We start from the raw sequence: 27,749 nt of genomic DNA, 5'->3' as shown, positions 1-27,749 counted from the left end.
AAGCACCTGCACACCCAGAGAGGCCACGTGGGGAGGTCAGGCAGGACCTGGGCACATGCCTTTACTGGGGTCCATGAGTGGAATGCTTTGAGGTTCCCAGATGAAGGCCAGATTGGTCAGTGCAAACCAAAATGGGGTTTTTCTGGGCTCAGTGGAGGTATTAGCTAAGGGGCACCTTGGGGAAGGCCCTGGGCAGCCGGGGAAGACAAGGGCTGATGAGTGGGGGTTAGGTCCCAAAGGAGCCGACATGTGCGTGTGACTCTGCGGGCTGCTTTCCACAGCATTTGCGTGCATGAAGGGAATAATGTCAGTTTAAGGTTCAGGCAGTCTGCTTGGCCAAACAGAATGGATACTGAGGCAGTAATACCATGGAGTAACTTAGCTGAATTCTTGACCCAGCACTTAGTTTCCTGGGTTAATAATGGTACCGTTAGCTCTCCCTGGGCCAGTGGGAGTACAGAGACCCTGGATGGTTCTCTGATAGACAGGGACCACCACTAAAGGGGGTGTTTGGAAAAGAGGCAGTGCTTTTGGTTGTTGCAGTGTCATCTGGGACATTTTTATTGGCATGAGAGTCTAGAACCAGAGATCTTTGCCTCCCTGTTAGGTCCAAGACAGAGCCACGTGACAAAGATATATCTCCTCCAGATTGCCAGAGCACCTGTCCCTGTCAAGGCACACTACCAGGGTCCATTCAGGTGAATCCTCCAGAACAAAGCAATAGTCCACTCCCGAAAGAGTACTGAGGAGCCCTGAGACCAAGTATTGCGTGTTGCTTTGAGATGAGTTTTTCCTGGTTTCTGTTTATTGACTTCCTGATGGGTCGTCCTTGACTCCCACAGCTAGAGTAGTCTGTCCTTCTGCTGCCCTGAGACACATGTGTGTTCAGTGACCTTAAGGGGACAGCAGGCACAGCCACATCACCCGAATGTAGGGCAGGTCTTGGGAGAGCATCCCCATGCCAGACCCCTCCAAGCACCAAGTGCTCTGCACGTTATACTTTCTGATTTCCCCAGTGGTTTCTGAGAGTGTTCTTTTCCATTTTTAAAGTCCAGCTCCCTGATGAGAAACCAGAAAGTTTACTTTTGAATCTTCAAAAAGGATTAGTATCCAGAAGTTCCACAAATCATTTGAACAAAAAATTAGAAGGCTTTGTCAGTCAGAACAGGCAAGACAGGCTCTTTGATTATAAATCCATTTTAGACCTGCCTAGAGCAGAGTAAGCAGCTGGAAAATGTATATTTATTTTTACAGCAAATTGCTCTAGTGTGAGGAATTCATTATAGAGTGGTGAGATTAAACAGTCGCATTTCATGTATAAGTATCATTTCACAATGTGCTTCTTGCCTCTGAAAGGAATGTTGCCTATCATTAACTATTTTCTGCCTTGTGTTCCTTTTACATCCATTTAAAGGCCTGTCAGATTGTTTGCCTTTACACCCAGCCTGCCACTTTTTCAAATTATAAGTGGAGAAGGCCGTGTTCAGAACCCGTGGTTTATTTCCTAGCCCCCAAGAAAGTTACTGTGGGGATGGTTTAGAGACTTCACCACGTGCACGGGGAACCAGGGGCTGAGAGCAGGTCTCCAGATGAACTCGGGTGGTCCAGGGAAGCCTGCACTGGGGTGCCCACAGGCACTCCCTTCTCTGAGGAAGGTGCTGCATGCTTCTTCCTAAAGAGGCTGGCCTTTCAGGAATGAGTTACTCTGGGCCACCTCTAGGGAGATGCAGAGCAAGCAGAATGAGGCTACCGATTTTCTAGCCATGTCCATCCAGGAAGGAAGTGGGAAGGGACGCTCTGTGGATTTATTTGGAAATCCATTTAGTGATATCCTCACCACAAACTGGAGTAATTCCTGGCTTGGTGCTCTCACCTACACACAGAGGAGCTTCCTTTCTTTCTCTGATTCCTTCTGCCTCCCTCCCTCCCTCAGGGACCCCAGCTAGACCCTCTCCTTCCTCTGCCTGCATTGTTTATTTGACACGATGGATGCCAGGGAGGCCTTCCTCTCAGGAGCCCCGCTGTGGCCCTGTGTGTGAGGTGCTTTTGCTCTGAGCCAGCTCTGCCCCTGATGTTTGGGTTTCCATTTCAAAGTAGGCTTTAATTCCTGGTCTGTCCGTCAATTATATGGTGTCTGTCACTCACGTAGCACCAACTGTGGGCTGACATTTAATAGTGATACTGGCTTTACACTTGGAGTCTGAAGAATTGCAGTTTTCTTAACTTACAAATAATGTGTAGGTTTATTTGCCAAAATGGGGGGAAGATTTGGAGTTGTGGTTTTTCTAGATATGAATCTGGCTCAAAAAGCAAACTGTCCCTATGCAGGATCCCTGTGACAAGGCCTCTTAGCAGATAAAAATCAACCACGTCCTTGACCCTGAGAAACCTGCAGTCTCGTGAGGGAGCCAGGGAGAGTGTTTAGGTAACCAAAATACAGGGCAGGCTGAGGAATATGTAATTAAGACATTTCCATCTACCAAAATGTAAGATACAAGGTACATCTGAGTGCAGCAGCAGAGCTAGAGGATAGCTGCCATTTTTTTGCAGTTTTTTTTTTTTTTTTGCACCCTCCCTAATCTATTCTTTCTGCCTTAGTTCATCTTTCTTTGAGAAGTAAGAATAACCTTCCAGAAAGCTTCCCATATGATTTCGAAATGCATTAGAGCAATGGTCCTCAAAGTGGGACCAGCAACAGCAGCATCAGCTGGGAATTTGTTAGAAGTGCAGACTCTCAGGCCCCAACCCAGTCAGAAACTCAGGGAGGTAGAGCCCAGGAACCTGTTTTCATACGCCCTCCAGGAGGTGGTAATGTATGCTGCAGGTCGGGAACCGGCCCCTTAGAGAAGTGTGGACCATCCGTCCAGTGTGAAGGAGCCTCTGTTCTCCAGCTGTGCTCCCACATTCTGGGCAAGTGCAGTGCTTCTCGCTGATGGGGTCCCATTGGCAGATAAGCACAAGAAATGCCGCCAAATAGATATTTTTGGTATCTGTCACATGTATTTTCCTAGTAAAGGCTCTGAGAAGTCCTGTACTAAGGAGATTTAATTCAGTTTGTTTAACCAGAAGCTTCCACAATTACTTGAAAGCAGAATACATTATCCCTATGGTGATACCTGACCGTCTTGTTGCTGGGATTCTTTTAAATATGTTTTAGGAAAAACTTCTAGAGGGAGCTTTGCCCTGCCCTCAGTCAGTATCTAGAGCAGGCAGAGACATCCCCTGTACAGCCAGCTCGCTCGCCCCTTCCTCTCACTGCATCTCCATGCTTCGTCTCACCCTCATTCCCACGCCATTCTCTGCTCCTCCACTGAAGACAGGGCGAGGTGCTGAAACTGCCTGAGCTGTGGAAACTGCTTCGTGTGCACGCAGTGTGGTGTGTTTGTCTCCATGGCATTTTGGTATTGTTTTGGTCCACACATTTTTGTAAGGCGTGTTCATTATCAAATATTCTTACATCTGTCTTTACTAGCCTGCCCCAAAAGATCGGATTTTTTTCCCATTCTTTTATGGAGAGATTTTATTTAGGTGTTTCAAAATTATGATTGAATTGTAAAATGAGAATTTCTGTTAGTGTAACCTTGTCTAAGCCAGCTGACTTCCCATCTGACCCAAAGAAGTCTATGGTTGATAAGATGTTGACATGGATAGCAGCCCCTTTACGTACATTATCTCATTTACTCCTCCAAATGGCGAGGGTGGGGAATCCTGTGAGGTAGGTATCATTAACCCCATTTTACAGACGGACTGAGAAGTTTATAGATGAGAAACATGTCCAGCTGGCACCATAGAAATTTGGAATATAGAATTAGGTTTGCAGTTTAATTATCTGTTCTGCCACTTAATAGCTGTGTGACCATGGGCAAGTTAATGAGCCTCTCTGTGCCTCAGTTTTCTCTTCTGAAAGGTGAGGATGACGCACTGCCTGCCTCACAGGGTTATTGTAAGCTTCTATACTGATACGTGGGAAGTGCTTGGGCGTGTGCTAAGTGCTCAGCCAGGGTTAGCTGGGGAAAGAAAAGCTAGAATAGTCAGAGGATCCCGGGCATAACTAGCCTTAGAGGGTCTTAGCAACAGCAGGTACTCAGTGCACGTTGTGGATGGAGTGACTGGATGGACTGTGCTGCACGTGTCCTTTGGTGACCACCAGCCTGCTGGTGGTGAGCCCCAAGTTTCATGAAAGCCAGGGCTTTAAATGGATGTTGTCAGCCCCTGCTTCAAGATGCATGTGGGCCTTAAGGCTCTAAGACCTTTCTCTGCTGCTCCAGCTTCTCATTCTGGCCCTGACCCCCATCATGATTGCCAAACTTATGCCTAAATTTTTTATTCTAATTTGTTTCAGGGCACTTGGACATCATAAGTGATTTAAAGGCGGTGTTACTCTAAGTGTACACAATATTTTTGACTTCATAAAAAAATTCTCAAAATGCCTTTCATGGAGCTCGGTTTGCCATATGGATCCTCTTCCTCATCACCCATCCCAGTAAAAACAGAAAGTGGGCGCTTCATTGGTGGCAGGCTTGCTTTCCTTTGAGAGGGGCCCTTCAGATTAGATTTCTCATCCAGCAGGCGAAGAATTTTGACCAAAGGCCATTAAGTTTTGGTATCAAAAATAATGGAATTCACATATTACTGCTGTATCATTTCAGGAGAGGTAAGAAGACAGAGGTTAGGCTCTTACAGCAGTTGTTTATCTTGAGGATTATAACTGGTACAGATCAGGAATCTGTGTGGCACAGCATCAGCCTAGGGCCACTCCTCAGATGCACAGATATTTCCACTGTCGTTGTAGCAGTTAGGATAACACTTGCAGTTGCTGCCTCCAGACTTTCCCAGAGCAGACTGTTTCATCACGAAGTCTTGACCATCAGTATGAGTTGTGGGGCAGGGGCTGCCCTGGTCTCCTGGGTGTACCAGATCAGCTGTTCAGTGTTTGGGTGGCTGGCTCATCCAGTTTCTCCATCATGAGGTAGCACAGACAACACAATTAGTTGCTTATGAGTAGTGGCGTGTGGCTGAGAGCAAGAGCTCTGGCGCCAGGTGAGTACCAAGGGGGTGAGGGAGCTGCTCTTCCCGCACCCCACCCCCATCACCGCAGCAGTGCCCGTGGTTCGGTGATGCACCATCGTTCAGGTAATGTCTGCATGTATATAGCAGGCCTTACCAAAGCCAAGAGATTGCATCCTGACCCAGGCAAATTATAATCGTCTAACATCATAATCTTTTAAGAGCAAACACAAATAGAGTGCTTACACCACACCAGGCACTATTTTGAGAGCATTGTGTATACAGTTGACCCTTGAACAACACAGGTCCACTTATACCTGGATATTTTCCAGGAGTAAATAGTACAGTATTATGTGGTCCAAGATCAGTTGACTCTGTGATTGGTAGACTCTAAGGACGCAGAACAGTGGGTGCAGGGGAGCCGAGCTGTGTATACAGAGGGCCAACTGTAAGTGATACCCGGATGACCCCGTGGTTGTTGGTACCCCTAACCCCACATTGTTCAAGGGTCAGCTGTACTCATTTTAACCTCACAACAGCCCTATGAAGTAAATTCTGGTTTTACCTTCATTTTACATTTGAGGAAACTGAAGCACAGAGATGTTAAGTGTCTCATCCCAAGTCACATGACTAGTACGTAGCAGAGCCAGAATTCAGTTTTGGACAGTCTGGCCTCAGAGTTTCTACTCTTACAGAACTCTGCTATCTTGAATAAATCTTATATCCATTTCTAGTTAGAAATAGGCTTTATTGAAGCCCTGGTGGCTCAAATAGTAAATAATCTGCCTGTACTGCAGGAGATGAGAGTTCGATCCCTGGGTCAGGAAGGTCCCTGGAGAAGGGAATGACTACCCACTCCAGTATTCCTGCCTGGAGAATTCCATGGACAGAGGACCCTGGCGGGCTATAGTCCATGGGGTTGCAAAGAATTGGACACAACTGAGCGACTAACACACACAAGTTTTATTAATATTATACAAACTTAAGGCAAGAAGTATTACTGGAGTTAATAAAGAGGAAGAACAGTTGATTCAGAAGTCTATAACAAAAAGATAACTAGGAAATCTTCAAATGTGTTTAAATTAAGAACACAAGGTTTCAAAGAGGAAATCACAGTGGAAATTAGAAAGTGTTTTGAATGAAACGATAATTAAATTGCAACATATCAAAATTTGTGGGATATAGCTAAAGTGGAGATTAGAGGGAGATTCATAGCTTTAAATATTATCAGGAAAGAAAAAAGTTTGAAAATCCATGATTTAAGTTTTCATCTTAAGCTAGAAAAAAATTGGCAAATTAAACCCAGAGAAAGTAGAAACAAATAAAGATATAGGCTGAAATCCATGAAACAGAATATAGGCATACAATAAAGGAAATCAGCAGAACCAAAAGTAGGTTCTTTGAAAGCATCAATTGCAGTTAAGTATAAGGCACCTCAGTATATGTCCTTCCTCCTATTGCCCCCGCCAACTACCAAATTCTGATTTAGGAAATCAGTAGTCAAGTGGGATTTTTTTTAAAGCCAGTCTACCTCCCACAGAAATGCGTTATACCACTGTCGATATTAGATTGTCAATTCCCTTTTCAACTTTGAGTCTCTGCAAATTCTTTTCTAACTGTTCTCCTGTCTCTGTTTGTTCCATGCTAAGCAGATGGCCCAGAAATTAGCCAAAAGCAGGAAGAAGGTGCAGTACAAACAACTTCATCAGCTTGATGTTATGCCTGGTTTTTTTTTATTTTTCATTTATTTATGTTTTGCCTTTTTTCTTGTTTCGTGTTTTTGTTTTCTGCATCCAGCAAGTTTTTGTTCAGATTTCTTTTTGAACCGCCCCATAAGCCAACGTTTCTCAAAGCTCAGTTGCCCAAAGTGGCTGTTTTCTGTTGCTCATTAGTCATCTCACTCCAGAGGAAGGCCAGGGGGCAGACTGGGAATGCTGAAGGGATCCTGCAGTACTGTGCAAGTGCCCACCATTCAGGAGCATTCACATGGCAGGGACCTGGGTCTGCTCAATTCTAGTCACGTTTGATTTGTGGATTTGTCAGATTGCTGGATGCAAAAAAGAAAACTCGCTGATAACCACATGTGTGCAGAGCCCAGCCCTAAATGAACCAGACTGGTGCGCTGTTTTTGGTTGTGGAGCTTCCAGGTGCTTGAGAGCTACCCGTGGGACATTGAGGCATTGGGGCTCGCTCTTAATGGGGTGGCTTCCAGAGTGGGTACTGCTTCTGCGTTGCTGTGGTATGTGGGAACATGAAGACCCTCTTACCAGAACTGCCTCCAGCTGCCTTGTCTGCACCTGCTGTAAACAGCGACACCCCCCACCCCAATCACTTGAGCAGGAGCAAACTCTGACTTCTCCAAGGTCCTGGGGGTATGAGTCAGTCACCCTGATTCCTTCAATCTGTTGGGCTCTGAGACCCTTGCAGAAAGTGCCATTCACGTCATTTTTCAGAGAGTTAGATCTGCTGCAGTGAGCTATTGCTTCCATGGCGGAAGAGGCAAAGGGCGTCCACATTTCCCCGGTAGCCTGGAGGTGCTCACTGCTGTCCCTGTGTCCATCCTTTGTGTGGTCCCTCTGGCTTTGGCAGCCTCATTCTGGAGTCTGAAGCGCTGTTCTGGTGACTGTGTCTCGAAGCCTCTGTGTGTGTTAAGCTTGCTCCCACGCACCTGGGTCAGAGCAAGATATTAAGCTTTCCCTTGGTGCGTTTTCCTTCTCAGGCTCCTGAAGGTGAATCTCAGCCAATGACCGAGGTGGATCTCTTCATTTCTACCCAGAGAATCAAAGTATTGAACGCCGACACGCAGGTATTAATTCGCCGGCTCCCACCTTCCTAGGGGGTGAAGCTTAGCATGGCAACCAGGAGATTGTGCCCTTGTCTGTCAGGCAGCTGTGCCCAGATGCTGGCTGACTTCCACACAAGCTCGGAGGCCGTGTCTGCAGTGCCTGCTGCTGATGTGAGGGGTGGGGGTTAGGGAGGGACTTGGTAAGGAAGGTTGGGGCTGTTAAAGATCAAAGGGAAAAACAAGCCACAGATATTGTTTGTTAATAATTCTCACAAACCTTTGTCAGAAGATTCATGAATTTAAACAAATTAGCCTTTGAAGAAATTTTGTTTAAAGCCACACATACACATGTAAACAAAACACAGTAATTGCATGCAGATTTTTTATTTTTTTAGCTTCCCCACCAGGGATTTCCCAGGTGGCCCTAGTGCTAAAGAACCCACCTGCCAGTGAAGGAAATGCAAGAGATGCGGGTCCAATCCCTGGGTCAGGAAGACCCCCTGGAGGAGGGCATGGCAACCCACTCCAGTATTCTTGCCTAGAAAATCCCATGGACAGAGGATCCTGGTGGGCACTATAGTCCAAAGGGTTGCGAAGAGTCAAGCGTGACTGAAGCGACTTAGCACGCACCCACAGAGATTCTGCTGGTTGTAAAATGATTTAAATTCCTTTTCACATACCACAGACCACTTCCTGCTCTGGGTTATCACCAGTCAAGGGAATTGCCCCCAGGCCTGGGTGGGTACATGTAAATTTGCCAACACAATGTCTGCAGTGAGCCCCAGAGCACCGCCACCCACTCTCATACCCACAGCATGTGTGGACTGTACTAGGCTACGCTATGGGTGGCAGACTCTCTCTTGGGTCTTAGATGATGCTCTGGACTCACCAGCCTCTCCCATCTCCCCTCCAGGAAACGATGATGGACCACCCTCTGAGGACCATTTCCTACATCGCAGATATCGGGAACATTGTTGTGCTGATGGCCCGCAGGCGGATGCCCCGCTCCAACTCCCAGGAGAACGTGGAAGCCTCCCACCCATCCCAGGATGGAAAAAGGCAGTACAAGATGATCTGCCATGTCTTCGAGTCTGAAGATGTAAGGGTGGCCTCCTCTCATCTCCCTCCCCGTGATCTGATCTGAGCTGCCCTTGGGTAAATGGGTTCCCTCTAGTTCTCAGAACCTTAATCATAAGTGAGACAAATGCTTATTCAGCACTTACTATGTGTCAAGCCCTGTTTTAGTGCTGGGGATATGAGGCTGAGTAAAACAGACAAGGTACTCCTCGTGAAGGTTGTAAAGAGACAGAAAATGAATAGATAAATATACTTAATGTAAAGTTAGGCAGAGGAATGTTTAATCAGGAAAAACTAGGTCAAGGGATAGAGGGGCAGGGGCTGTTTCAGGTAGAGCAATGATCAGAGTCCTTTCAGAAGTCACATTGGAGCCGAACCTGAGTAGAGTTGAGAGTGAGGAAAGAACAGGTGCAGAGGCCCTGAGACAGAGGCCTGCTGACGGAGTATGGGGAAAGGCAAGGAGACCAGCTGCTAGAGGGCTGTGCAGGACTGCCCTTTCCTAACAGGAAAGTTGGCATCCCTGCCCCTCCCCACCACATGGCATGAGCACCAGCCACCCACTCGTTCGCAAACCGAACTGCTCCTCCAGTCACAAAGCCAGGGATTCCTGACATCCATCTCTACACATGATAAAGTCAGCAGAGGAACCTAATTTAAAACAGAGGTGGGGCTCCTCCTTCCCTTCAGCCTTCTTCTCTAATTGTCCCTAGAATTGCTGGCAAGGCCACCGGGCTTCAAGCTATTTCAGCACCATCCTTTTCCCAAAGCTCAACAGGCCTTGGCAGCTCCCTCCAGGCCAGGGCCACAGCCCCACGATGGTTTCGAACTGTAGAGCCTGCCCGGAGATGGCCAGGTCAGTGCCATTGACAGATAAATTTTCCTCCTGCCACAGTGAAACAAGCTATCTTTCTCATATTGAGCAGAGAGACCTTATCTACTTAAGGAAAATTGCCGCTGGTAGCCTTGGCTCCTTAAAAGGGGCTGTTTTTCTGCCAGAGAGTATTCATTGAGCCACAGTAATGGCCTGCCTCTAAGAAGTTAGGAGTCAGAGGCAATTCTCCAGGGAAGCAGAGCCCTCATGGCTGTAGCCTCAGACAGGAGGAGACGCATACATGTTTGTACTTTCACTAGTCTGGTTCTCAGCTCCAGAGACAGGTTGCTGAGAAGACAGAGAGCTTGAAGCACCTGTCCTGGCCATTCTCTCCACTTTTCCTGTGAAACTGAGACCAGACTTGCAAACTGGGAGAAGGTTCTTGTAAAGCTCCAACAGAGTAACATTTAGAACATTGTTTCATGTGTCCTGCAGGCCTGCGAAAAGATGGCATTAGCTCTGCCCACCAGACATGAGGTGCCGGTTCAGCCCTCAGCCACCTCTCCCAGGCTTGCTGCTCCTAAAGGAGGACTTTGTCTCCCTTGGGGCTCCTTTGGGTCTGTAGGGGAGACAATGAAGGGGAAGAAGGAAGAAGCAAGAGTGGACCTGGAAATCTTTGCTTCCAAGACCCAGGATAGAAGAGGAGAGCATGGGCTCCAGAGCTGGGAGACCCGCATGTGAATCCCACCTCCATGTACGGTCTGTGCAGCTGCTCAGCTTCTATAGAACAGGCTGCCGTGTGGCTCAGGTAGACCCAGCAGAGATGAGAGTAGTCTGAGCTGTTGGCCCGGTGCCTCTTCTCATGATGGTTGGGAAGTCCACTGACTGTGTTCTCAGACACTTTTTTCAGTTTGTCTGTTCGCACGAGCCTCTGATGCCCACAGCAATGCCTCGGCAGGAGGCAGTGTGGTGGTCCTTGGCATGACATGTGATGTCACCAGACTCTCAGAGTGAGAAATGTTAAGCAGCATTTCTTTCCCGCAGGCCAACCATGCAGAAAGTTCTGATATCACTGTTAGTTAACTGCTTTCAGCAAAAATGACTAAAGATAGGGAAAGGAGGAATGGAGATGAGAGTTGTGTGTTTGAAACATTGCCCTAGAGCATGTTGTTGTTTTGTGGGTTTTCATCCCACTGGAATTTGAGAGAGCAGCAGTACCAGGGGTGGGCAGGAGGTCGGCTCTGGAATTAAGCTGCCAGGATTCTCAGCCTCCAACCCCACCCCAACTTAAGCTTTCAACCTCCTTTTCCTCATCTCCCCAATGCGAACAAGGAAACAATACGTAAAATAGATCTGCAGTTTTAAAGTCTAAGAGCTCTGAGAAACAAAAGAGATTTTTGTACTCATTTGGCTGATAAGCTTGCTCTGAGCTGCGATGAGACACTTTATAGGATTTGTCCAGCTTACTATGAATCTCACACATTTTGTTGCAGGAATATTACTGAGTATGTTTAGGCACTTCTCCAAGCTCTAGTGGGGTTTTTACACAGTGTATGATGTATGCACTCTGTTACCTTTCTAAAATTTGAACATTTCTGAATTCTTAAACACTGCCCTCAGAGCTTAGGATGAAGGCTTGTGGACCAGTCATACTTTCATCAAAGACTTGACGTGAATTTATGTGATGCTGTGTATATGGGATGTGATATGGCACAGGCTTGGTTGCTGCTGGCTCTCCCAAGTTGTGATGTTGATTAATTAATGCAGGGAAAGGTAATCAAATTCCAGTGCAGGAAAAAGATCAATGGAAGCAGAGTTCCCATCCTGTGATCTCTGTGACCCTGAACAGGTTCCTTTGTATCTCTGGGCCTCTCAGCCTCCTCACCTAGAAAATGCGGGGTTGGACTTGATCAGGGTTCTCAATTCTGTTGGACCCAACAGTCCTTTCACATAGCAAATATTTCATAATGCCCCGCTCATAGACAATATGAATGAAATTCATAGATCATTTAATCTCCTTTCCTGAAAAAGTTTTCACAAGATAACCAAATTATTGCCATAAATGTAATACAAAGGAGAAATAAAAGGAAAGCTAAAATAAGATTGTTGATAGCTATAATAAAATAGTTGATAGACACATTCATGCGCACACACACATGCACACATGAAGAACCTCTACACTCCATAGCCAGTGTGCAGAATGATGGAGATAATTTATTGGCAACCCACATCTCACAAACAGCATTGATGCTGATGATTTTCTAAAGTCATGAAGCTTACTCGTGGTAAAGTGTTGGATAAAACATCTTTTCTCAATTCACATAATAGTTATATTCTTAAAACATTCACTGTGTTTTAGAGCCACGCAATGAGTCTTGTGGTTTTATATAAATTAGAGTTGAGTCCTAGACTCCGGTAATTGAGCACAGGTGTTATATGTACATGAATATCTGGGGGGCAGATCTTAAAATTGTGCAGGATGTGAAACAGCTCATCCTGGGCAAGACTGTCCTTTGCACAGCAGTAAGTCCAGCATCTCTGACTCCTGTCCACTGAATGCCTGGAGCTCCCTGTGATCATTGTCATAGCAAAAAGTGTTCCCACTAATTTTGGAAATGCCCTCTAGAAGGCACCGCTGCGCTATGGAGACCCGCTGGGCTAGCCAGTGCCTCGGGCCCGGCAGTCTTCAGGGACCCGGTCATCTACCGGCAGCACTGGCCTACTGACCCTGTCTCTCCTCTCCAGGCCCAGCTGATCGCACAGTCCATCGGGCAGGCCTTCAGCGTGGCCTACCAGGAGTTCCTCAGGGCCAATGGCATTAACCCCGAAGATCTCAGCCAGAAGGAGTACAGCGACCTGCTCAACACCCAGGACATGTACAACGACGACCTCATCCACTTCTCCAAGTCGGAAAACTGCAAAGATGCAAGTACCTCCCCGAACCTGTTCCCCAGGCTGGGCCGGCTGGGCCTGCCCACCGAGGAGGGGAAGGCAGGGTGCTGGAGTGGAGCGCGGTATCCGCAGGACGTTGCAGAGCGCTCAGGCCCGTCTCTGGCTCCCTGCATGTGTGGCCCAGGTTCTTAAAGACTTCAGCTGAGGGCTGTGGCCAGTGAGGCAGGGTGTCCTCTGCCCTCTGTGACCCACAGCTGACTTTGAGGATGGGTTCCAGAAGCAGATAGGACCTAAACCCTGTCTTTACAAGCTCCCGGTCTAGAAAAGGGCACATTTATAACAGTTCAGTTCAGTCGCTCAGTTGTGTCCGACTCTTTGCGACCCCATGAATCGCCACACACCAGGCTTCCCTGTCCATCACCAACTCCCAGAGTTCACTCAGACTCACGGCCATCGAGTCCGTGATGCCATCCAGCCATCTCATCCTCTGTCGTCCCCTTCTCCTCCTGCCCCCAATCCCTCCCAGCATCAGAGTCTTTTCCAATGAGTCAACTCTTTACATGAGGTGGCCAAAGTGCTGGAGTTTCAACTTTAGCATCATTCCTTCCAAAGAAATCCCAGGGCTGATCTCCTTCAGAATAGACTGGTTGGATCTCCTTGCAGTCCAAGGGACTCTCAAGAGTCTTCTCCAACACCACAGTTCAAAAACATCAATTCTTCTGCACTCAGCCTTCTTCACAGCCCAACTCACATCCATACATGACCACAGGAAAAACCATAGCCTTGACTAGATGGACCTTAGTCGGCAAAATAATGTCTCTGCTTTTTAATGTGCTACCTAGGTTGGTCATAACTTTTCTTCCAAGGAGTAAGCGTCTTTTAATTTCATGGCTGCAATCACCATCTGCAGTGATTTTGGAGCCCCCAAAAATAAAATCTGACACTGTTTCCAGTTTCCCCATCTATTTCCCATGAAGTGATGGGACGGGATACCATGATCTTCATTTTCTGAATGGTGAGCTTTAAGTCAACTTTTTCACTGTCTACTTTCACTTTCATCAAGAGGCTTTTTAGTTCCTCTTCACTTTCTGCCATAAGGGTGGTGTCATCTGCATATCTGAGGTTATTGATATTTCTCCCAGCAATCTTGATTCAAGCTTGTGTTTCTTCCAGTCCAGCGTTTCTCATGATTTATAACAGGGAGGATCTTAAATGATGATGCTAGATGGGCACTATTCAGAGACAGCTGTGCCCGGCAGAGTGGAGCTAGTCCCGGCTCTCTGGGGTCAGATGAGGGGCACTGAGCTCCCCTTGGGACCGAGCTCTGCAGGAACAGCTAGACGAAAGCAGGGCCATCTGACCTGCTCTGGGGTCTGGGTATTCTGAGAAGTGTAGAAGAGCGCAGGGGGCTGGGCCCCAGTAACAGAAGCATGAGGTTTCACACACTCAGAAGTCATCTGGGGAGCCACAGATGAGGCATTGAGGCTGGACTGTATGAGAGGTTGCAGGGCCTGGGTCAGAACTGGCAGGCTTGAGAGTCCAGCCAAGGTGAGGGGCCTGGACTTTATGCTCAAGATGTGGGCCAGTGATCTTTTAATTCACTCATGGATGCTAGGTGTCCTAGGTTCCCTGGAAGCAAAGCCTGAGATGGGAATTCAAGGGATCTGTGGGGAGGTGGGGGCAGGGTGCACTCAGGAAACAGTGAGTGTGGGCACGAGGGTGGTAGGGATGCCACGGAGGACTGTGGCCTCGCTGGGGATGAGCATCCTCTGATCCAAATGGAAGCACTGGGTCACACATCACAGGACTGTCCTGTCCCACCTGGAGCCAAAAGAGCTGGCAGGCCTGTGCCCAGTGCTCATTAGTCATTGGCAGTGAGGTCAGACAGAGGTAGGTGAGTGTGCTTGTGCTCAGAGTTCCCCACACTGGGGGCTTCCACAGCAGAAATGCGTTGTCTTCCAGTTCTGGAGGCTGGAGGCCTGAGATCAAGGTGTCTGCAGGGTTGGTTCTTCTGCGGGACTGTGAGGGGGAAGACCTGTCCCAGGCCTGTCATTTGCTCCCCGCTCTGTCTTCACTCTGTGCATGTCTCTGTGGCCACATTTCCCCTTTTTATAAAGATACTAATCATATTGAGCTAGGACCCACCCTAATCATTTTTATTTTAACTTGATTGCCTATGAAAAGGCCCGATCTCCAAGTTCATATTTGGAGGTACTAGGAGTTAGGACTCCAACGTATGAATTTGGGGGGTGGAGGGGTCCACGATTCAACTCCTAGGAGGTGGTGACTGCCATGTGGCTTAGGGCAGTTTTCCAGGAAAATGGCCAGTTGTGAGCGACAGCAACAGCGAGAAGGAGGACACCAGCCCATGAAGGGACTTTGTCAGGCCCCAGCAGCCCCGACTCCAGTATGTGTTTGAGCATGTGTGGATCTGTAAATGTGAAGAAATAAATACACACATACTCTGTTGGTTGCTTCCAAGAAGCATCTTACCTGTCTATAGTGTGTCTGCCTTATCAAACTAAACATATCTGAAATCAGCTCCTGGCTTCTCTGCCCAGCTGGGGAAAGCCACAGTAATGACGCATATCTAGGGCCAGTGTTTTTGCACTTCCAATCTTTTTCTTTTTTCTTAACTTTCTTGTTGCAGAGAAAAGTTTCTATAATGCATGTTTATTTTTAACTCAAAAATCTTAAATGTTGGAGGGAATTTATGAACTGTGAAACAGGGGATCTGTGGTAGAATCCAAAAGCTATTCTGGAAACCATAAGAACCCACCAAAGCCCCCACCTACAGTCTCTTTTGCCCTTCCCTGGGGACTACAGGAAAAACAAACAAAATATGACAACCCTTGTGGTTGTAGCACCAAGGCAGGTACAAGTGCTGAGTCTGACTTGCACAAGTCCGACTCTTTGTGACCCTGTGGACTGTGTCCTGCCAGGATCCTTTGTCCATAGGATTTTCCAGGCAAGAATACTGGAGTGGGTGGCCGTTCCTACTCCAGAGGGCCTTCCTGACTCAGGGATTGAACCTGTATCTCTTCCATCTCCTGCATTGGCAGGTGGATTCTTTACCACTGAGCCACTGGGAAGCCCCAAGGCAGGATGGCTTTTGCGGAGTAAGAATTACAAAAAAGGGGTATGTGCCTGCATGACATCATTTCTTACCAGCCCCAGATGCCATGGAATACAGAGGACAGCATTCGTCTGGGTTGGAGTCATCAGGGAAGTGTCTGTCGTGTTTCATCAGGACAGGAATGGGGGAAATGCCTTGACTTCTCTCTCTACCCTGGATGGTTGCTGATTCAGCCTTTCTAAGTGTTGTGTTTCTCCTTTCAGGTTTTCATAGAGAAGCAGAAAGGGGAAATCCTAGGTGTGGTGATCGTGGAGTCTGGCTGGGGATCCATCTTGCCAACTGTGATCATAGCCAACATGATGCACGGAGGCCCAGCAGAGAAGTCAGGGAAGCTGAATATTGGGGACCAGATCATGTCCATCAACGGCACCAGCCTGGTGGGCCTGCCTCTGTCGACCTGCCAGAGCATCATTAAGGTAACCAGAGATGGGAAAAGTCCAATGCCGTTGTAGACCCAAAATGACATGAAGTCATTGAACATATTCTGAGTACCATACACTAAGAAAGACACAAATACAAAAGGCATGGACTTGCACCTGGGCTGTTTTTCCTCTGTACAGATTCCTCCCTGAAACTGTTTTTTCAGTGATGGTATATTTGGCTCATGTAACACCACTGACTAACACCATGCCCATTGCAGACATCACTAATCAATCACAGCACTATCTCCTACTAAGACTCAGCCTCAACAGAATTTTCCTCAGCTCAGTAATCAAGACACCACATAGAGTCAGCTAGGTGTGCCTGAGGTGACTTGCCATCCCTATCACAAGTCAATGACGTGCTTCAGATGCCAGAGCACTGTCCTCCACCGTGATCCAGGTGAGTGTGTGCTCCCCAGAGCCTGCACAACATGCTTCTCATGTGCCAAGTGGAAGGAAGGAAACTGGTACCATCTGTGTGTACCTTCTGCAACCTGAACATAATTATTTCTTGTTCAACCTGAATTTATGCTGTTTCATAAGACTGAGAAGAGCTACTTAAAGGAAAATTGAATATGAGTATTTAAGGGGAAGAAATTAGATTTTCTTAGAAACAAGGCATGCAAGTATAGTCTCTTGAGCACACTGGAATTTTCTGATTGCATGGCCAATAGGAACAAGAATATTTCCCTCCACTACAGTATCTGGAGACCCTACTAGCTCTGTAGCAAGCACTGAGGTACAGGCACATTGGGATCCTATGACTTTCTTTGGTTCCTTGGAGTTTCCTGAAAGAGTGTAAACTAGAACATAGCTCTGGGTGTGAGTATGAGAGAGAATAAATATGAGTTCATGTAATAGTTATTCTAAGCAGGAGAAAATCACAAGAGACAATATCCTTGGCCAAGGGGCCTCGGGTGGAGGAAAGGTCAAGGTAAGTGTATAGGACAGCTTGTTTTTTCCTTTTTTTATGTTATACAGGAATTTTTCTCTTTTTGTCTGCTTTTTACTCAATATTTTTATTGAAGTATAGTTGATTTACAATGTGTTAATTTCTGCTGTACAGTAAAGTGATTCAGTTATACATACATATACATTTTTATTGTATATTCTTTTCCATTATGGTTTATCATAGGATACTGAATTATAGTTCTCTCTGCTAGACAGTAGGACCTGCTGTTTATCCATTCTATGTCTAAAAGCTTCCATCTACTAACGCCAGCCTCCCACTTCATCCCTCTCCCAGCTCCCTCCACCTTGGCAACCACCAGTCTAGTCTGTTTTCATGTTTCTGTTTCATAGATAGGCTTATTTCTGTCATATTTTAGAGGTACATATAAGTGATGCCATATGGTATTTGTTTCTCCCTTGGCCTTACTTCACTTAGTGTGATAATCTCCAGTTGCCTCCATGTTGCTGCAGATGGCATTATTGCGTTCTCTATGATGGCTGAGTGGTGTGCTATTGTATATGTGAGTGGTGTGCTGTTGTATATGTGAACCACACCTTCTTCATCCACTCATCTGCGCACAGACATTTAGGTTGCTTCCATGCCTTGTCTACTGTGAAGAGTGCTGCTGTGAGCACAGGGATGCATGTGTCTTTTTGAATTATAGTTTTGTCTGGATATGTGCCCAGGAGTAGGATTGCTGGATCATATGGTAATTTTATTTTTAGTGTTCTGAGGAACCTCCATACTGTTCTCCATGGTGGCTGCACCAACTTATATTTTCACCAGCAGCGTAGAAGGGTTCCATTTTCTCTAAACCTTCTCAGCATTTGTTTTTTACAGACTTCTTAATGAGGTTCATCCTGACTGGAGTGAGGTGGTACCTCATTGTAGTTTTGATTTGCCTTTCTCTAAAGGAGATCCAACCAGTCCATTCTGAAGGAGATCAGCCCTGGGATTTCTTTGGAAGGAATGATGCTAAAGCTGAAACTCCAGTACTTTGGCCACCTCATGCGGAGAGTTGACTCATTGGAAATGACTCTGATGCTGGGAGGGATTGGGGGCAGGAGGAGAAGGGGACAGCAGAGGATGAGATAGCTGGATGGCATCACTGACTCGATGGACGTGAGTCTGAGTGAACTCCGGGAGTTGGTGATGGACAGGGAGGCCTGGTGTGCTGCAATTCATGGGGTTCCAAAGAGTTGGACACGACTGAGCGACTGAACTGAACTGAATAATTAGCGATGCTGAGCATCTTTTCATGTGCCTATTGACCATCTGTATTTCTTCTTTGGAGAAATGTCTGTCTAGGTTTTCTGCCCATTTTTCAATTGGGGTTTTTTGTTGTTGTTGTTGAGTTGTATGAGCTGTTTGTATAGTTTGGATTTTAAGCCCTTCTTGGTTGCCTTGTCTGCGAATATCTTCTCCCAGTCTGATGGTTGTCTTTTCATTTTGTTTTGCCTGTTTGTTTTTAATGAAACAAACTCATAATCACACCCAAAAAGAAATAGCCCTCTTTGGCCTCATTTCTTTTTGTTATATCTTACACTTAAATTTTACCTCTTGCTTAACATACATTAAAGATAAGATTGAAGAACTTACTTTAAAACATGCATATTCATTCAAACATGTTTAACTGGGCTTCTGTTAGGCTGAGCTGAACTGTGGAGGAGCCAGAAGGACAGTATGCATCTGAGGGATAATTATCATTGAAAGGATTCTGTGAACCCTCGTGGCAACATAGACCTGAGATGCTAAGAGCATTTAGAGTAGATTGGTAGTGGTGGGATCTTGGTGGATATTGAAGGAGGGGTAAGACCCAGGTGGATACCAGAAGGAAACTGGCCTTTGGGAGTTTCTCCTGGAATTGACGGACAGTGGACTAGGTTTGTGGTGGGGAGAGAGAGGTTTGAGCCAGCCTGGGAAGGCTGACCTGTTGGTGTGATCATGTGGAAAAGCCAGGGAGGGCCAGGAATAGAAAGAGAAGACCCACCTCTGGCTTCTCACTCACCACATGTAAAGGTTCACACATGCACTTTCATACCAGAAGCAAGTTACTTATTGAACACCTGTGCATGTGTGTGAACCGCTGAGGGGCCCTGCGAATCAGAGATGTATTAGACACCGTCTGCATCCCAGGGAGCTTGGCCTCGTTGGGGAGGAGTGAATGAAAGGACTGATTCTAGCAGTGACTGAGTGCTATGCACCTAGACCATTCTAGAATGTGTATGTTCACTTGAAAACCCTACAGCGGCCTCCTGGAGGGTAGGTACCATTGTGCAAGCTAGGAAACAGGCATAGAAGATGATATAATCATTCAAGGTCATACAGCGTGTCAGTACTGAAGCCAGGTTGCTCGGCCACCCTGACATGATTCCAGCAGCATCTATGATCAGACCCTAAGGAAGTTGTTCTCAGCTCGGGGGATCTTGACCTCTGTGGGGGACATTGGGCAGTGTCTGAAGACAGTTTGGGTCATCACCACTAGGGAGGAGGAGATGCTGGTATCCAGTGGGTAGAGGTCAGTTGTTCAGTTGCTCAGTCATGTCCGACTCTTTGCAACCCCATGGACTGCGGCACACCAGGCCTCCCTGTCCATCACCAACTCCCAGAGCTTGCTCAAACCCATGTCCATTGAGTTGGTGATGCCATCCAACCATCTCACCCTCTGTCGTCCCCTTCTCCTCCTGCCCTCAGTCTTTCCCAGCATCAGGGTCTTTTCCGATGAGTCTTCTCTTTGCATCAGGTGGTCAAAGTATTGGAGCTTCAGCCTCAGTCCTTGCAATGAATAGTCAGGGTTGACTTCCTTTAGGATGGACTGGTTTGATCTCCTTGCTGTCCAAGGGACTCTCCTAAGGTCAGGGATGCTACCAAATGTCCTGAAATACACAGGATGAACCGCCCAACTAAGGAACACCCAGCCCAGTGTCTGTAGGTTGAGAAAGCCTGCCTTGGGAGATAGTTCAGTGTGGGAGAGAAAGGGAGGTTGGTGAGGGAAGGGGGAGGTTGATCTGTACTTGGTTTGGGGAGAGGTTTGGGGAGGAGGAGCCAGAAAAGAGGATAACTTGAGTTGGGGCCAGGGCCTGGGTGGTAAGAAGCCAGGCTTCCTAAGGACTGTGGGGCTGTATACTCGAGCCTGTTACACACCAGCTGGGCAGCGCCCAGCCCTTGGCACTGGCGACCTTCCTTTCTCTTCATAAAAGGTAGCCCACGAGGGAGGGCAATGGCAGACATCCAATTCACAGATAAGTCATCAGCTATTCAGAAGGTGCAGACATGTCCGGGACCCCCTCCACCGCCCGCTGCCTCTGCACAAAGGAGGCAGACAGGGTGAGGCTGTGAGACCCATGAGGCCTGCGCTGCCTTCCTGTGGTGCCACCCGGCGACTGGCCTGCTGTCCGGTGCCTCACACAGCAAGGTGGAGACCGACTGGCGCAGGATTCAGCACATTGTCTGGGCAGTTTCCTAAGGGGAAAAGGTTTGTTTGCACACGTAGCTGACCTTTGATGTCTATAAATGGAGTCTCTCTGGAATTGGAAAATTAAAAGGCCATGTGGTGATGAAAACAGATGTAACTGATGAAGATGGAAAGGAGGAAAGATAGCACCTTTTTGGCCACCCTTGGCAGGGAAGTACTTAGCAGGCAGGCCCCAGCTAGGATGGCACTGCGGGGTGCACGACCTTGTCAAGTGGAAAAATGTGATTGGCCCAACCACATCCCCCTCCCCACTTCCACCCTGAGGATTTTCCCACTGGTTTCAGCTAGAATTACCAGTATGGGATGAAGATGTTTAATGGCTTATATTCTTGTTTTTATCTAAAAACATCTCTCTCTTGCCTGTACCTGAGCAGATGCTCACACTGCCCCACCCCACCCTCTAGGCCACTGCAGGGGACCATTCTGGGCTTCTTCAAGGCTTCACGTTAGTATTACTTGCTTCAGCGCTGTGTCTGTGTTCCTTGCGATGAATTTAATGAGCAGCTCTCATCCTGGTAAATCAGTGCTTTGCAAACTCTGATTTGAATCACTCAGGGATCTTGTTAAACTACAGGTTCTGAAACAGTGGGTCTGGGATAGAATTCTGCATTTTCAATAAACTCCTGGATGATGACTTGGCCAGCCTTGGACTTTGAGAAACAAGAGCCTAAAGCCGAGTGTTCTGCATCTTGTCCCTGTAATGCGTGTTGGCCTTTTCTCTCCCTGGTTACAGCGAACAGAGTACATTTCTAGACTAGATTACAGGTATTGAATTGTTTTAATTACTGTCTTCCCTAGCTCTTATTCTTCCTGTCATAATTCCTAAAGCATAATTAGTGGTAGGAAAGCGTGGTAGCATACCACCTGTTCACACCCTCACCTCCACGGCCCTGCCCTTCAGGTTTGTTTTCTTTTTGACAGTAGAGCACCACTTTCTTACCTTCAACAGGATCGTCACAGGTCTGCCTTCCTGTTGCTATGGAGACCATTCTGCCTTCGCTTTTCCCATCCCCTCTTCCCTACTCTTAGCCTCCCACCATATTCCTTAATTTGCTGCACCGTTCCGCTGTTGTCATGGGGATGAAATGACCATTTATTTAAATTAGCACCTCCAATAAAAGGGCAGCTGAGAAATCCACATTTGTGGAACCCAACTTGGAGCATAGATGAAGAACAGCAGAGCACGTGCATGTGTGGTCTGCCTGTTTCAATTGCTATCTCTCTGAGCTTCATCTTGCAGCAAGTATCCCAAGTCTAGATCAAGGGACACATCAGCATCTTGAAATCAGTTCACAGAAAAGGAAAGAGCCTACCGGACCTATGTGAACTTTTTAGGTAACATGGAGAACCCAGAGTCCTTCTCTTGCTTTTCAGGAGCTCTCCAAGGTTTCCCTGTACCTCACAGGCACACCTGAGCCACCCCAGTGATTCGCAGGGTTAAACACTTAAAGCAGGCAGCTTTTTCTGGAGGGTTGTTTCTGACAGTGCTCTGGTCCCTGGGAGGTGTGATGAGGAGACAGAGGGAGGGGACTCTGGCTGCCCTGTTTTCAGCATTCTTTGCTCTTGTTTTCCACACCCTCCTGGTCTCAGGGTCGGGGTTGGGGGGTTGTGATGAGGAGACAGAGGGAAGGGACTCTGGCTGCCCTGGCTATGCCCACAGCCCTCCCCTGAGCTCACCGTGGCCCAGCTCCACCAACTCCTAGCACCTCGTGTCTTGGCACATTGCAGGTGATCCGTAAATATTTACTGATTGGATGAGAAAGAAGAAGCATTCAAAGGGGAGAGAATACATGTACAAATGGTATCTGAGCAGCACCTCCAGAAGAGAAGCTGATTTGTAATGTTAGAAATAGCTGTTTCTAAGCATGATGGTTGAGATGTGGTGTTGTCAGCAGATGCATTTAGGAAAGAATAAAAATGCATGACAAGAGCCGAAATTGTCACAACTAGAGATGGAAGAGCCCTTAGTGGGTGTCAGCCTTTGTTTTGAAGACATGGAGACTGAGATAGAAGGAGGTAGAACAGGGCCTAAGACCCCCTGGGCTCTGGTGGGGAAAACACAGTTGGAGCCCAGGTCTGCTGCCAGCAGAGGCCTCTTCAGCAGGTCCCTCTGGTCACACTGTCGGGCAGAATTCCAGCACATGTCCCCCTGGGCACAGGTGACGGGAACGGCTGTTGTGCGGGAGGGCGGCCTGGATCTGCACAGGTTCCCCTTACTCCAGCAGAATCACCTCAGCTCATTTTGTTGCTCCTGATTGAAAACCTTTGTGGAACCAGAGAAGCCTCCTAGAGCTGTTCTAGAAACCACAGAGAGATGCTGGTGACAGCCCCTGCAATGTACACACACCACCGCAAGCCAAATCCCAGCCATAGGGAGCTCCAGTCCCACAGAAAATGGCAACTCAGGACCCTGAGGGTGCAGCTGGAGGTGGGGAGTTCAGCTGAATGCCTCACAGTGCACAAGTTGAGAGGACAGCCTGGAACCCCCAATGGAAGTGGGCAGCCAGGGAGCAGGAGCCCTGAGGAACTCTCACCCCAGGTAGGAGAGTAAAATCATGGCCCCATGCAAGGCTGGGGGCACAAGTTCGTTCTTCAGTCACTCTCCCTGGCTTCTCTGTTGAGCAGACCTTATTCATGAGTAGCGCACATCATCCAGTTGTCTAAGTGGTGGATCATTGAGTAGGATATGTTCTGAGTTTAAATACAAACACGCATGGGATGTTGTCTTGCTGTGGGTGAACTTGGGTGAGTTGTGGAGCCTCAGTTTCCTCTTCTATAAAATGGGCATAATCAGAGCTGCTGGTTTGTCAAGGAGATTAAAGGAGACAGCTCCTGTGACTCTCCAGGTTGGTGCCTGGCAGGAGTCAGCTTGCAGTGACAGGTGGTTCGGCTGGTTTCGTCATCGGGATGGGTTTTGATGGTCACTGACCTTGGGGTGCTCACGCACAGGGTGGCTGCATCTGGGCCCCAGGCCAACCGGTTGTCACCCTCCCCCTGGTGTGGCTAGTCCATGCTCTCACAGAGCACACTGGCCACCAGTCTGAGTAGAAAACTGACGTCTTAGATCATCCCTGAGTGCAGGGGAGTTTGTTGTTCTGCAGTGGCGATTTATAGCTCTTGTTCTCAAAATTGAGTGTATCCCCAGGAAATGTGGGTCCTGTCACTGGGAAGAGTTGTTAACACATAGGCTGTTGGGTCCCACCCCTGGAGTTTCTGATTCTGTAGTTCTGGCTGGAGGCCAGACTCGGCGGGTTTTTTATTGAGGTAGGACTGATTTGCAATACTGCGTTAGTTTTAGGGGTACAGCACGGTGATGCAGTTCCCCAGGTATATTATTTATATACATATATATTCCTTTTTGTGTTCTTTTCCCTTGGAGCTCGTTAAAAAATACTGGGTTTGGTTGCCTGTGCTATACAGTGAGCCCTTGTTGATTATCTGCTTTCTGTATAGTAGTGTATACATGTTAATCCCAGCCTCCTTATTCATCCCTCCCCAATCCTGCATTTCTTAACAATAGTAGCTGATGATCCTGGGGCTGCCGTGTGGGGTCCCCACTTTGAGAACCTGTTGGCCCAGCATAAAGCCAGACAACTAGAGGCCAAAAAACCCCCCTATCCATCCCTTAGTCTAAAGCATATCTTCATTACTTAGAAGCAAAAGGAGTGTGGATCACTCCTGCCACTCAGAGAGGCAGGTCACACTCTTGCCACAAATTCTGTTGGCACTGAAGTCATCTAACACCAGTTTCACCTCTCAGCTTGGCAGGACACTTGTGAGGAAGGCAGAGACCTGAGCAGAGGCTCCGTCACCCCAATGCTGACCCCACTGAGCTTTGGACAAGGCAGGTGTAATGTCCATGTTTGTGTCCTCATCCATAAAAACCTGAAGTAGGAGTCCTGACCTCCCGCAGAGAGTGTCTGCAGACCGCTTGGAGAGTGACAGCGGGCGCCAGCGACCGGGCGATTTACAGATTTCTATTGATAGGTCACCCTGCAGGCTGAAACGGATTTGTCGTTGTCCTCTGGGCCCTCTCTTTCTGCTTTGCCTGTAAGGGGCACACACTGGACCCATCTGTGAAATGATGGGGGTGGTGGTGGGATGTGCGGGGAGGGGCGTCCCCAGGGGATGCTCCAGACTGGGTGGCACAGAGCCCTCCTTTCCCTGCCCTTCCTCTGTTGGCTGCTCCCTCCTGGAGGACAGGATGTCCACTTCCCCTGATCTCGGGTGCCCTTGGCCTTCAGCGCCCTGAGGCAGGGTTTTGGTTCTCAGCCAGATATCGAGGGCAGGCACTAGACCACCCGGGACCAGTGGCAAGATCCTAACCCATCAGCTGTGCAGAAACAAATTTCCACGTACAGCTGGAAAGTAGTGAAACAAGTAAAGTGTTGATTAAGAGGAAAAAGAATACGGTGTATGTGGATAGACTGACACGCGGGCCCAGAGTTGTGCCTTTCTGGTAGTCTGAATCACCTTTATGGGTCATTTCTTGTGAGTTTCCTTTGCTCAGTCATCTTGCTTTGCCTGGTCCTGAGTGTACTAGGTATCTCAGGATCCTCCCATGTGTGCATGTATCTCTTAGCCAAGATGGATTCTAGCGAAGAGGCCTGTGGGTAGGTTGCCATCACTTACTATGGGATGACACCCTCTCTCTTTTGACCCCCAAGGAGACTTTCTGCACAGGTGTCGTCGGGGAGGTCTCCCTAACTTCAGGAATGAGGAATATATGGTTTTTTGTCTTTTATCTGGACAGGGCCCAGCCTCCTACATCATCCTGCTTATATGGAGTTTCTGTCCACAGAGGAGAAACTGTTCAACCTGGGGTCCATCCATCTCCTGCCTCAACCCTGCAGTACCATCTTTTAGGAAGAGCTTCTCCCCTTTGGAGGAGAGGAGCTGTGGCAGGCCTGAAACCTTTCCTGAACAGCTACGCTCACTTGCTGGGAGTCCAGTGAAGCAGGTGTCTGACAGGCGTACTGACTTCTCCCCATCTCACCTCTCAGAGCAGGGCCTCTGGCCACAAGCCTGGCAGTCTGTGTACCCAGCCTTTCTTCCTGCATGCTGCGATTGAAGCAGGCTGGAAAGCACCTGCTGTAGCCATTCGGTCTGGACCAGAGGACAGGTAGGAGGTCCCTGAGGCAGAGCACACGGCCTTGCAGACATGAGAGAGGGAAGTTCATTTCAGGACTGAATGACTTTTGTCTGGCCCCTTCCTCTCGGGTGAGGCGCACAAGCTGGTGGTGGGACCAGCAGGGGCAGAATCTTCCCATTGCCTGAGTGAGGGAAAGAGGGGCTTTGTGGTGATTTTCTAGGAGTGTCTCTGCATAGACCCAGGCCCTGGTCCCTGCTGAGCAAATGTTCAGAGGGCAGGAAGACAAGCCTGAACTCAGCTGAAGTCAGACCAGGTGCAGGAGGTCTAGGCTCAGAAACCAGCTGAAGTCCCTCTTTATCTTTAAAAGACCGACATGCTTCTACACTCCATTCCAATTTAGAGGGAGGAGTAAGTTACCAGGGAGCATGAAATCAGAAGATGATTTCCAAGACCTTTTTCCGTCTACTTCCTGCTCTACCAGCGCTGGTCCTAACACCCCCTTCAGTCTCCCAAGGAGGTCGTCCCTGCTTCTCCCCACGTGCATCTGGAAATGGTCACTAACTGTAAGATCCCTAACAGGCAGAGAGGGAAGTAGGACCCTCAGGGGTGAGAGAGAACAAACCCGATGAATTGGGCCTTGCTGTGAGTTAGATGTCCTTTGTTAGAAAAGGAGGAATTGCTACGACTGTGACTTTCAGAGTAAAGTTCCTTTCGAAAGCCTGTCTCTCACCTGTCCGGAAGAGAGATTGTACATCCTTCATCCTTAAAGCCAGAAACCACACTTGGCAGTTTTTCTTTTAACTGTACAGATGACTGCTTTTTTTCAGATGCCTTACACACAGCCCGTTTCTCTGCTCACAGAAAGTAGTCTCTTCACAAGCTGAGCGGGACAGAAGGGCTGCATGTAAGCCCAGCAGTTTTCTCCCCTAGGTTAACAGTTTCGCCTGGACTGTCCAGCTCGGGCGCCGTCCAGCTGGATGAGGGGCACTGCGCGGGCTGACCAAGTACCGAGGCTCCGTGCAGCATCTTCTGCCTTCGGTGCTGTCTGCTCTTCCCTTGTGTCAGCCTCCATGGTCATCAGTTTCCCTTTTATTCACACTGCAGGGCTTGAAGAATCAGGCCCGGGTGAAGCTGAATATCGTGAGGTGTCCTCCAGTAACCACCGTGCTGATCAGGAGACCAGACCTTCGCTACCAGCTGGGGTTCAGCGTCCAGAACGGAATTGTAAGTTCAGCCCCATACCTCTTCCCAGAAGTCTGACCCACGAAACCAAGGCCCAGGGTTTGGGTCTTTGGGGGGTATTTTTTAAAGCTGGTCAGTTCTCAGAAAGAATCTGGCAAGAGAGGGGCGGATGGGTGAGGCAGACGCCCTTTCTCCATGGGCAGAGAATTCGGTGCCTCCCCTGGGAGGAGAATGGTCCTCCCAGCTGCCAACTTAAGACAGTTTGGGAGGTGCCCACCTTCCCCACAGCCTTGGCTGAGAACCCAGCCCTGTGGGGCTTATGCGTGAATGGTTTCCTCCTTGCCTTCTTGACCTGAATTTGGCACTTTGGGGATAAAGTGTATTTTCATCACTTGGATGTCTGCTTTCAAATACTGGGTTAGCCAAAAAGTTCATTTGGGTTTTTCCACAAGATGTTACGGGATGAACACAGAAGTTTTTGGTCAACTCAGTACTTTGCTTTTTTTCCCCTTTATTGTGATAAAACATACACAGTAGTAAGCTTGCCATTTAAACCATTTTTAAACATACAGTTCAGTGCCTTTATAGGACATTCATGAAGTGGTTGTAACCATGCTTCCAAAACTTTTCTTCATCCCAGACAGAAACCTCATATTCGGTACCACTCCCCCTTCATCCTGGTTTGCCTTGTTCTAGACTCATACTAATTCCGGGCTTTGGTGACAAATCTGTAACCTTCTGGATATTATAGACTTTGCACGTGCCCTCCTTCTCTTTGCATTCATCTTTTCAGAGAGAAAAACCTATACTTTTTCCTCCCTTAAATTTTAATTGACTTGTAGGTAATTAAAATTTTATTCCAAGTGTGTCTTAAGAAATGCCTTTGAAGTTCCCAGTTGGGGTTGAAATACCTAACCC

At 47.9% G+C, this 27,749-nt stretch overlaps 1 protein-coding gene across 1 annotated transcript in view; it reads left to right on the top strand.

The window, feature by feature from the left end:
* Nucleotides 1-27,749, top strand: part of APBA1 (amyloid beta precursor protein binding family A member 1) — a 233,827-nt gene that overhangs the window by 200,461 nt on the left and 5,617 nt on the right. The window contains exons 6-11 of the mRNA XM_040250244.1: nucleotides 6,660-6,692; nucleotides 7,727-7,813; nucleotides 8,706-8,891; nucleotides 12,426-12,605; nucleotides 15,912-16,124; nucleotides 26,754-26,873. Of these exons, the coding sequence (XP_040106178.1) occupies nucleotides 6,660-6,692; nucleotides 7,727-7,813; nucleotides 8,706-8,891; nucleotides 12,426-12,605; nucleotides 15,912-16,124; nucleotides 26,754-26,873 (819 nt within the window). The remainder of the gene's footprint in view (nucleotides 1-6,659; nucleotides 6,693-7,726; nucleotides 7,814-8,705; nucleotides 8,892-12,425; nucleotides 12,606-15,911; nucleotides 16,125-26,753; nucleotides 26,874-27,749) is intronic.

This window comes from Oryx dammah, unplaced genomic scaffold, assembly GCF_014754425.2.
Source record: "Oryx dammah isolate SB20612 unplaced genomic scaffold, SCBI_Odam_1.1 HiC_scaffold_1, whole genome shotgun sequence".
NCBI classification, from domain to species: domain Eukaryota; kingdom Metazoa; phylum Chordata; class Mammalia; order Artiodactyla; family Bovidae; genus Oryx; species Oryx dammah.
This window is presented reverse-complemented; position numbering and strand designations above follow the sequence as displayed.